Source organism: Tachypleus tridentatus, chromosome 10 (assembly GCF_004210375.1).
Source record: "Tachypleus tridentatus isolate NWPU-2018 chromosome 10, ASM421037v1, whole genome shotgun sequence".
Classification (NCBI taxonomy): Eukaryota; Metazoa; Arthropoda; class Merostomata; order Xiphosura; family Limulidae; genus Tachypleus; species Tachypleus tridentatus.
In genome coordinates, this window is record NC_134834.1 from 144,981,156 (window position 1) to 144,993,806 (window position 12,651).

At 35.6% G+C, this 12,651-nt stretch overlaps 1 protein-coding gene across 5 annotated transcripts in view; it reads right to left on the reverse strand.

The window, feature by feature from the left end:
* Positions 1-12,651, reverse strand: part of LOC143230528 (uncharacterized) — a 286,917-nt gene that overhangs the window by 226,927 nt on the left and 47,339 nt on the right. For 3 of the 5 annotated variants that reach the window (XM_076464250.1, XM_076464253.1, XM_076464252.1), the window contains exon 2: positions 7,758-7,838. The exons of the other annotated variants lie outside the window; for them this stretch is intronic. In XM_076464250.1, coding sequence (XP_076320365.1) covers positions 7,758-7,838 — 81 coding nt within the window. The remainder of the gene's footprint in view (positions 1-7,757; positions 7,839-12,651) is intronic. 5 annotated transcript variants of the gene reach the window in all.

A 12,651-nucleotide genomic window follows, 5' to 3' on the forward strand; every position in this document is an offset into this window, starting at 1 on the left:
CTGTCAGTGCAAATTCTAAAGTTTGTTACCATATAACTGGTCCTAGTTTCATTATCTATTGAATCACTAGCCGAAACTTCTGCCCTACAATGTTTACAGCATTTGTTTTGCTGTATAATTCTATCTTGACAATTTGTCAAAGATGTGTTTATCGTATTATTACACTATGTAATACGAATACATACTAACAAGTGAAATCAATTTTTTTACCTCATCCTTTTAAACCGATGGTCCTTATTTTAACATTTGGAAATTTTAAGGGTAGGAACATTGTAGCTAAGATAACTTCATTCAGTTACACTCGAACCTTTTTTCACATTGTTTGAACTGCAAATGCACAATTTCTCAGAAAGATGTAAACGAGTTTCTGATATGTCTTCATATATTACTGTGATGAATTTACAAAAGGAACTTATTGACTCAAAATTTAACATAGTTGGCATTAAGCACCTCATAGAAGAGACAAAAAGGACTCGTAGATACTTGTAGAGTGGTTTGGGAAAACGATGCTGTTTTTCCAATAAGACGTTATGAATCTCATCCTGTTCAGTGCTATCAATTTTTGATTTGACGTCTTCATATCACTCAATGCTGATAGCATGTCAAATCAGCAATATTTCCTTAATTACATTTACTGTACTATTGAAACTCCATGGTTGTCCAAAAATTGTACATTCTATTACTTCCTCTAAGTGTCCTCTCTCACTTGTTCATCAAGCATATTCTAACATTAACTGGAAGCATGAAAGCTATGTCCTTCATATAGCTACCAATTATCTCGTCCTTCAGGAACTCAAGAGACTCCTTTAACTATGACTTCTGGGCTATAATATACATTTGGAACGCATTAACGAGTTTTATTCCCTGAAACCAAATTTTCATTCCACTCTTTGGCACTTTTTTTATTCCTGAAGGGGATATTGACACCGTTTTAGTATAGAGATTTGAGGTTGGATTTATATAGCAACAGGTAATTGTTAATGATATGTTTTCTCGAGTTGAAATATACTTACCTGTTTCTCATTCTTCAACGTGTCAAATTTGTTTCAGTTATCATATCATCCTACTTCTTCACATCCTTCTGTTACTAAAGTTATTCATGGCATGATTAACTCTCTTTTACTTTGGTCTCTTGAATTCTGTGATCCTTTATTTTCTCTATAGGTTCGATTTCATAAGGGTAAGAGAATCACTGACTGTGTAATTCTTTTTTTATTTTAGTTAAAACTATTCATGTTATGGTTCTCGCTGCCTTTTTGTGGTTTTTCTCTTCCAAACATAAACAACAGGTTGATAATTTAAGAAATAAATTATTAACTTTGTTAATGGATTACAAATCATCTACAAAACAAAGGCACTTATACCAATTCAACTATAAATATTTCAACTTACAGCAAAGGGTCCAAGAGCTGTACACACATCACCATGAATCCCAATATCATCTACAAGACAGTACATATGATGTTTGTTTAAAAGGGATATATTGAATTATGAATCACCGAAGCTGGTGGTTTGGTATAAATTGGTTAAGATTTTTACACGGAGGGGTGGTTACTGAAGATCAATTGTGAAAACCACCACCCGTATAAGTTCACTTACATACACTTTTTTTATGAGGTTTAGGTATCTATCCTCACTTAATACTAACAGCTTTAAGGATTCTTTGAATGGAAAGAAACTTCCAAAGTCAGTTAGATTTTTTAAAGTTTCATTTAAGTAAGTCACGTTTTGCAAGACTCTCTTCAGCTTGTCAGCATCACCTACCGCCAACTCTCTGGCTACTCTTTACCAAATAACAGCGAGATTGGCCATAACTTTGTAACGCCCTCACAGTTGAAAGGTCGAGCATATTCTGTGACAGGGTTTGAACCCGTAACCAATGCACTGCGAGTCACATCCTCTAGCCTCTAGACCATCTATATTATTATCACTTTAAGAATTCACTTGATAGAAACACACTTCCAATGTCACGTCACATGTTTAAGTAACGTAGGTTAACTGCATTCTAAATGCTTAACGTCACGACAATGTAGTTTATTCAGATATGTAGCTTATCTTAGACCCATCTCCAAGGTGTCATACACTGCTTATCCTTGACCCATCTCTAATAATCGGTAGAACTACTTTGTATTAATAACAAAAACTGAGAAGAATAAGGAATGTTTCACATTAGCAACAATTGCACGAACCGGTAATTAGTAACAATGTTTCACTTTAACAACAATTAAACGAACCATCAATTAGTGGCACTGTTTTACATTATCAAGAAATACACGAATCAATAATTAGTAACTATGTTGCACATTAGCAACAATCACACGAACCAGTATAATACATGTATTTGAATGTGGGCTAATTCTATTGAACCAATGTTTATTATCAGCATTTAGAATTAATAGGACACAATGCAAAGGTCGACCCAACACTTAGATGTATGTCTTCAAATCCTTCTTTGACCAGTTACAGCATGATGCCAACAGTGATGATGAATGGCCAGCCCACGCACCATGTTTCGGCATTTCACGAACACGGGCTGTTTGGGCGCGTCGTTTCATTATTTTTCATTATATCGTCGGGATCCGCCCATGCCCCTGTACTAACACTTGACATTGCTTGCTTTTTCTGCAGTAATCAAGGATGCTTGCTGCATCCACGTGCTCTTTTATCATAACATACTGCACGAGCACAGCAAAGACATTAAACACTATCGTGAAAAAGTGCAACACCAAACGTTTTGTACTGTCTTTACCCACACAGTGTCGAGAAAGACGTGTATACAGTTTAACTTACGGTATTTTGCATTTTAGGCCATGAATTGAATCTGCCATTCTTATACCTTAGAAAAGTGAACTGGTTTAATTTATCAAGATTTTCAGACGTTTTCAGACTTTTACGTGTTTAGCATGCCTTTGGGACTGCCTACGATATGTTGCAACCTTATTATATTGCTAGTTACGCATTGTTCTAGTTTACAGGTCATCCCCCTCTGATATTTCTGAACTTTATCGTGAAGTGTCACTGGAGATTTCTTTAGTATGCTCTATAGTAAAGTCAATCTGTAGAATTCAGGAACACCTGAAGGCCGTGTCTTTGAGAATAACAGAGAATTACGAACGAAATCTGGAGCATAAAACATACCTGTGACAGATCTAGAGATAATATTTAGCATATTTTTCACACTGTTGCCTATCGTGGTAATTTGTTTGTTTTGATTCTGAATTTCGCGCAAAGTTACACGAGAGCTATCTGCGCTAGTCATTCCTAATTTAGCAGTGAAAGACCAGAGGGAATGAAGCTAGTTATCACCACCCACCGCCAACTCTTGGACTACTCTTTACCAACGAATAGTGGGATTGACCGACTGAAATAGAATTCGAACTCATGTCGCCCTAACCACCTGACCATGCCAGGCCTCACCAGGAATGTCGAAATTCGGTTTCTAGTGGTATATGTTCGAAGACATGTCGCTGTGTCACTAAAGGGGGGAGGTATAGTTATATGTTGAACGAGTTCTACTTTATAACATGGAATGGTTTCCCAAATGGTCATCTACATATCTGACTGTTCTATTGAGGAGTACGGTCTTCTGGATGTCCAATAACATGGCTCACAGTTTGAAAGTAGCTCCAATACGAATGAATATAGTAACATATACGAAATATTCAAAACACTAATTTTGCAGTTTCATGAATACACTAATCATTTTATATATTAATAACTTGGTTTATGCTCATATTAAGCTAACGTGGTAATTAAAACTGTAACGATGGCATGTATTAATAAAGATAGATTGGTAATATCAAATGTAAGCGAATATTACAATCAGAGTAAATTAATTACCTCAAAACAGGTTGAAGGGCTAATTCTAGAGTTCAAAACGTTGAGCACACGTTTATTATGATTTTCAACGTATCAAACACGCTGAACTCATGGTGACGAAGTGCTATATGTCTTAGTAAGAAATGAAATTTTGAAAATCGACTTAGGTCACTGAAATAGTTATATAACTGGAGAACCCAGCAAACGCTCCGAGAAACAAACTATTTATTCAAAGCTTTTTAGCTATTCTTACCTCAAACTAAATTGATAATTTACACAAATACTGAACGTCCACTAGGAGTCTCTCTGAGCTCGATAAATACTGTAGTTGTTTTTTTCTTTAACAATTAACTCTTTTTTTGAACATCGCGCAAAGCTACAAAAGCGCTATCTTCGTTAGCCGTCCCTAATTTAGTAGTGAAAAACTAGAGGGAAGGTAGCCAGTCATCACCATCTCTTGAGCTACTATTTTACCAACGAATAGTGCGAGTACTGTCACATTAAATGTTTCGAACCCGTAAACTTCAAATTGCGAGTCGAGCGATCTGGTCATGCCAAGCCAACATTGTAATACAATGTTAAACTACTCCAGTTAACATAAACCTACGAAAAGTAGCACTTTATTTTTAAATAACAGATCAATAAACATTTAATAGTAGCTTTCGAATGCGAAAGCCTAGTGTGTCCTAGGGGTTACCCTACTGAACTGCAAATCGAAAGGTCCACGGCTTGCGTTCCGTTACAACAAAATCGCAGTTATCACCTCGGAATCGTGGTTGCGTTATAAGAGTGAAGATCAGATCCCTGTACTTGGTTCTAGTAACCCAAGAATAGGTGTTGGTTGATATGGACTAGTTGCTTTCTCTTTAGTTTACCAAATCATGTGCAACTTAGTACGGAGACTGGAAACAAACAAATAATAATGCAAATTATCAATCCTATTAAACAAGAAGTGTGTTCAAGAATATAATATAATTAAACTCAGTGTCATATTTCTGTATCTAAAACAAACAAACGAACAATGGCTTTCAGCGAATTAAACAATTAATATCAACCTCTGGTCAAAGCAAGCTACCCATACGTATAACAGCAAAAATAAATCCAGTGTTCTTACTTACAGCCATTGTAATGCATTGTTTTATCATTGACACATCTACGCTTTTAGCGATATTTTCGGCTGTTGTCCTAGCAACTTTTCACAAAGCTATCAATGTAAAACAATCTCTATCATAAAAATAACACAAACAGCTATATTAAACATTTTGACCAATGATATAATGAAAGCAACTGCACAGACATAACAAGTATAATTTACTTACAGAACAAAAAACACTGTGGGAGATTTCATATTTTTTGAAGAAACTGATACCAGTATACAAAACTTCATAAATATTCCCCTAACAACGTCTGGAGTTACATACAAGCAGGTTAACAGCGTAGCTTTAGAGCACATTCTACTATGTAACTACAGAGTCGGGTAGAAGATATTTCAGCCAGAACTCAGTTTATGAAGACAAACAATAAAGAATAACAAACGAAATGAAATCTGAACTGTGCAAGAAATAGTACAATCACATTAACAATAATCATATAAACTACAATCACATTAATAAAATACATGTTATCTCTGGAAAGTGAGAGATAAATATTTTATCTCGCCTGAAAACCTAATATCGTGTTCAGAACGAAAGAAAGAAAAATTTATTCAGACACTTCGAGACCATTTCGATTTTAATTTCAGTACCTAATGAAAACACAGGTTACATTAAATACAAAGAAATAGCTTAAAAGTATGCAAAGCTAAAGAAACGTTTCATAGACAATATTTACAACAAATAAGGCATGCTAATGCTATGTTCAGAGTAATCATAGGTAGGGCCGTACCTAGATATATGGCCAAGTGTAATGACATTTAAAATATAAGGAACAGTATTTCTTTGATGTAAAACTTAATTTGACTACTTTTCTCACGTTATATCGCCTGTACGGTTAACTTCTTATGGGTTACGTGCATACAAAAGAAAAAAACAATTTAAAATTCAAAACTTTTCCGGGGGAGGTCCCACTGTTTCTACAAAAGAAGGAGAGGACGGAGTTTCCTCTCATACATTCTACAACATGTTTACACCTAGTTACACCTCTGGCTGTCAATCAGAATAAAAGTTCTATGAAGAGCATGTAAGACCTGAAGATAGATAGAAACAACTGGCAGTAAATGACATGGCCATGAAACTGAACATGAATGACCTCAATGATATCATCACAGGGTTTTCCCAAAACGTCATTCTCTACAACTATGATGGACAGATACGTCGAGAGGTATTGTAGTTATTATGGGGGTCAAAAAACTATTGTACAAATACGTTAACAGGTATTGTAGTTATTATGGATATCAAGAACTATTGTACAGATACGTCAAGAGGTATTGTAGTTATTATGGAGGTCAAAAAACTATTGTACAAATACGTCAACAGGTATTGTAGTTATTATGGATATCAATAAGTATTGTACAGATACGTGTGTGTTTGTGTTTTTCGTATAGCAAAGCCACAAGGGGCTATCTGCTCAGCCCACCGAAGGGAATCGAACCCCTGATGTTAGCGTTGTAAATACGGAGACATACCGCTGTACTAGCGGGTGGCGTATAGAGACATCAAGAGGTATTGTAGTTATTATGGAGGTCAAAAAACTATTGTACAAATACGTCAACAGGTATTGTAGTTATTATGGAGATCAAGAACTGCTGTACAGATACGTCAAGAGGTTTTGTAGTTATTACGGATATCAAGAACTACTGTACAGATACGTCAACGGGTATTGTAGTTATTATGGAGGTCAAAAAAATATTGTACAAATACGTCAACAGGTATAGTAGTTATTATGGATATCAATAACTATTGTACAAATACGTCAACAGGTATAGTAGTTATTATGGAGGTCAAAAAACTATTGTACAAATACGTCAACAGGTATTGTAGTTATTATGGATATCAATAAGTATTGTACAGATACGTGTGTGTTTGTGTTTTTCGTATAGCAAAGCCACAAGGGGCTATCTGCTCAGCCCACCGAAGGGAATCGAACCCCTGATGTTAGCGTTGTAAATACGGAGACATACCGCTGTATAGAGACATAGCGGGTGGCGTACAAGAGGTATTGTAGTTATTATGGAGGTCAAAAAACTATTGTACAAATACGTCAACAGGTATTGTAGTTATTATGGAGATCAAGAACTGCTGTACAGATACGTCAAGAGGTTTTGTAGTTATTACGGATATCAAGAACTACTGTACAGATACGTCAACGGGTATTGTAGTTATTATGGAGGTCAAAAAAATATTGTACAAATACGTCAACAGGTATAGTAGTTATTATGGATATCAATAACTATTGTACAAATACGTCAACAGGTATAGTAGTTATTATGGATATCAATAACTATTGTACAAATACGTCAACAGGTATAGTAGTTATTATGGATATCAATAACTATTGTACAAATACGTCAACGGGTATTGTAGTTATTATGGAGGTCAAAAAAATATTGTACAAATACGTCAACAGGTATAGTAGTTATTATGGATATCAAGAACTACTGTACAGATACGTCAACGGGTACTGTAGTTATTATGGAGGTCAAAAAAATATTGTACAAATACGTCAACAGGTATAGTAGTTATTATGGATATCAATAACTATTGTACAAATACGTCAACAGGTATAGTAGTTATTATGGATATCAATAACTATTGTACAAATACATCAACAGGTATAGTAGTTATTATGGATATCAAAAACTACTGTACAGATACGTCAACAGGTTTCGTGCTCCTTAGAATGACAATAATTACTTTACAAAAAGGAAATGCAATAGTAGAAAAAAATATTGATCGTATGAAATGGAAATCGATAAATAATACACTGCAATAAACACTTACCCTCATGCTTTCAAGTTGAGTTCGTACAAATTCAGCACGTGATGTTTGGTCACTTCCAGCAACCAAGAAACTGCTGACATACTGTCAAATGAAAAACAAAACAAATACACACACACACATATATATATATATAACATGAAGTAAAAACTAAAATATACGATATCTTAAGATATCATTAAACATGATTATCTAAAAATATAATAATTTAATAAACTTATATATCAGTAGTGTAGAAAGCGGTTATGGGTGTTATATGGGTCTATTTTAGTATAAATGAAAAATATCAAGAAATTTACTCTCTGAAAAAGCAGATAAATGCATCTACATAAGATTTAATCAGAACCTAAGTGCTTCCAGGGGTCCCTCGCTGGTATAGCGGTAAGTCTACAAATTAACAACGCCAAATTCAGGGTTTCGATTCCCCTCGGTGGGCTCAGAAGATAGCCTTGAGACAAGCTCTGGGCCCTGACTACAACTGGTGCGCCTGCAACACACACGTACTCGCTTCGCCCAGTCAAATAAACCTTGAGCCCCCTCCCCCACATATATTTTGCCTCCTACACCTCTTTGTATAGTAAAAATATAAAAAAATATAAGTTACAGAGAAAAACAGACATATCGAAGATAAGAAAGGCCTGTAAATGATTAACTACAAGATGGCACTTACAAAATACAATTTGCTTGCACCCTAAAGAAAGAATAGACATGTCAGAGGGCATTGTGAGTTATTAAGGCTAAGCTTACCTGTTCCCTGCAGTTTGTGTAGAAATAATGTTACCACGGCATAATACAACGTAACAAGACACTGTAGTCCAACATTTTCTGTTATGTAATAACAGTGCATCGTATAAATTATGGTGTCGTGATAACATTTTTTCTACACGAACTGTGGGGGGGGGACAGTTAAACATAGCTCAAGTTTAGTAAATACTAGAATGATCAGATACTAAATAATCTTTGTTATTTTTTAATAACTCACAATGCCATCTGACATCTTTGTTTGTTTTGAAAGTAAGCATGAAGCTACATAGTGGGCTATATGTGCTCTGCCCACCACGCTGTATCATAGGGGGAAGACGACTTACTATGATACTGTACTTCAACGCCAGATGACTAATCAACAAATAAGTGATTGAAGTTCAGATTTTAAACACCATATTAAACCTTTTAACACAAATTCTACGGTAATATCAATTCTCAAGGGTATTACTAAAGGTGTTAAACAATCCAAGTACACTAAGTTTCGTTCTGGTTGAATCAATTACAGGTGGTGCCCTCTAATGGTAGCTGTATGATTTGACCTAACTAATATAAATATATATTTTGCATCAAGAGGTATAGGGAGGAAAATGAATATTGTATGTTTGTGGGGGTAGATTTGAGAAATAAAAACAGCTCCTCTCTACTTGTTGCAGTGTTGGATTTCCCTCTCTTTTCATTGTTAACTGTGTGAGGCTACTAATGCGACTTCGAGAAAATGTAAGAGCTGTAAAACATCCAAATCCATTCTTTAGCGATCGCCTTAGTTGAAAACACCTATCAGGTGAATCAGACTTAAAGACATATATTAGTTCTGAACATCAAAACAAGCGGATATGCCTGACTTGCAGCTCAGTTTAGGTACGGAGATGGTTGATCGTTTCTTAGCTTTTGAATTTCGCTCAAAGCTACACGAGGACTGTCTGCACTAACTTCCCTAATTTAGCAGCGTGAAACTATAGGAAAGGCAGGTAGTCATCACCACCCACTGTCAAATATTGGGCTATTCTATTACCAGAGAAGAGTGGGATTGAGTGCACATTACAACGTCCCCACGGCTGAAGGGGTGAGCATGTTTGGTACGGCAAGGATTTGAGCCTGCGGCTCTCAGATTACGAGTCGAGCGCCCTAACCACCTGGCCATGCCGGGCCCTGTTTATAGATCTATCATTGATTTCCTTCTTTTCACTGTGGTTTAGAATTGTGCGCTTGTGATTTCTATTTCGTTTCAATGTATATAACACTAAATTGCATTTTAACTTGGTGTCCGTGTAAGCCAGTTTTGACTCTAGGATCTTGAAAGTTGGAAGACAAAGGGGCGACAGCCAGATAAACTGCGATAGATGTTGTTGTTTTTTTAAAGGATAAGTAAAAACTGAAACAAAAGAAAACACATTCAAACCTTAAAGAATATAAACTTTAGGGGATGTAGACATATTTCACAAGAAGTGCCCGCCATCCCTCGTCTCTCCTTGAAGTCGCCACTTTTCACCTGCAATATCTTAACCAAAACTGAAAAACCAAATCCTACGAATTTCGTGTTATTGTGGGATTCACTTCAAATAAATCTGTTTAATACACGGTAGGCTGCTACTGATTTTTCTTTCTTCGTCAATCATAAACCTGTCTGTTTTATTTATTACTTCATGAACGCCCATCGATTCTAGGAAATAAAAATACTTGATATTCGAAATGACCTTGAGAAGGCCTCTATCAAAGACGCCCCACTATAGAATGAAGTATTGGACTTACTCCTCCCTCAGGTGTTTGCCCGCCATGCATTTGACGGCTATAAGTCTGTTCTGTCAACCAGTTTTGTTTCAAAGCCCCGCCGCCCCTATTGATCACTGTCTTTCGTATATGGCGTGATAAATAAGGGGGAAGACCGAGATGAAAATATCATGCTTTTAGGTGTTCGGAATATATTTCCAGTCGCGTGCAAAGAAGAAACCGTTCGTGATTGGGAAGGGAGGGGAGACGAATCAATAGTGTCTGGAAGACTCGTAGCAATTTCAAATGCACCATTCTTTTAGTATGAGTATCTCAAACACATTTACCTGACTCTCAGGTAAACATACTTTGTGTATGTTTTGCTGCCATATACTTTAAGAAAGCGTCAATTAACTATCGCATGATGTATCTCACGACGGCTGGTATGGGTATTAACACTCTTACCAAAATAAAGCAGAGAACAGCTCTTTGACTTTCTTAGGTCATCTTCAGGTAAAAGTGTTAATACCAATACCAGCCGTCCTGAAATACATTTTTACTTCAAGTGGGTTTTTCGTCATCAGGAATGCAGGATGATATGAAATTATTTTAAATACTTTAGTCTAGGAAGAGTAACATGGAATTGCACGACAAGACGATTGGTTACTGATTTCTCCTAGTCAAGGTTTATCAGGCTAGCGGTCTCCTCCACCAATATATCCTCATATATTTCTTTAACACATTTTTATCCCTCATTTTTTTCTTTTTCCTCCCCTTCTCTTTCATTCCTTTCCTTCTTCCTTTCTTTTTTCCCAGAAATTCAAACTATATTACTTTAATAAAAATATATAATCCATAAACATATATATATACAATAATAAATGACTTGAGTGTAAATAACTATAAAAACTTAATCTTATAAAATAAAGAAAACTGTATATAAATTAACATAAATGTCTTTAAAAATATTATACTTAACATATACAATTAAAAACTAAACCCATATACATGTATATACTTTAATAGCAGAATAAGCTAGAAGTAAAATTATGCTTACGTAAATCCATGATTAATCTTTGGACATGAAAAATTTTCCTTTATATATAATTCTTAAAAACTGCAAAACGCCCACAGAAACAGCAAAACACAAAATGTGAAACCTTAAATTTGCATTATCTCCTCGCGGACCCAACAAACCATATCAAATTTGGTGAAAATCCATCAACCGAGGCGAAGTAGTAGTAAAAAAAACAACGCAAAATGCACTCATAAAATCCGCAAAATGGACAATTGAAAAATTTGTATATTCCCATGGACATCATGAACCTCCATACCAATTTTAGTGACGTTCCATCAACACCCAGGAAAATATTTACCTGGACATACAAGAGACAGTATTATCATATTTATATAGATGGCGCCAGTGAATTAGATCCGCGTGTGACGTATTCATGACGTTATACAAAATATACTGAATATAAGTCGATCTTAAGCTTTAGATAACAAATCTGATGAAATTGAGTTTTGTATGTCAGTTAATTTTAAATAAATCTAACATGGTCTACACATGTACATCATGGAACTAATCATGCACTTTTCTTATAGCCATTTGTACCTATACCTTTAGAAACATATTAGTTACAGATCAACAAGGCAATTTTACACACGATAATACACAGTCCACAATAACACTTACTGATGTCAGAAAAACACGTAGGTTCAAAAAGCGTTAACGTAAAACTTGATAGAACCCGGGTGCTCTAGAAAGGAGTAAACTGGGAATGGCAGTGTAACTATAAGAGTGATATAGGAAGACAATTCAGTGACATCATGAAGATCACCTGTATTTCCACGAAGTATTTTTGTATGTGTGTGTTTTATTACAGTAAAGTCACATTAGGCTGTCTGGTAAACCCATCGAGGGGAATCGACACTTTGATTTTAGCGTTGTAAATCCCTAGACTTAGTGCTATACTAGCGGGGGGCAAGTATTTTTGTACATTTTTCAATATACTATTGTAAGTGTTTCATTTCTAGATCAAAACGGCTGGAAGTGAGAGCGTTATGTAGAAAGGTGTTTTGCTTCACAAAAGGTTCGTTTTGTTAGAATTTCGTGCAAAGCTACACGAGGACTATTCGCGCTAGCCGTTCCTAATTCTTGGGCTACTCTTTTACCATCGCATAGTGGAGCTGATAGTGACATAATAACACTCCCACGGTGAGCAGGTTTGGTGTGACGGGAATTCAAATTCGCGAACCTGCGATTACGAGTCGAGCACCCTAATCATATGGCCCTGCCAGGCTTTATAAATGATTAAGAACAACATGTAACTATACTTACCTGTTATTAAAGTAAAATAAAGATGATACATGGAAATTTATTGTAAAAGAATGTTAAGCAGACCAGTTTATGAAAACAGGTGTG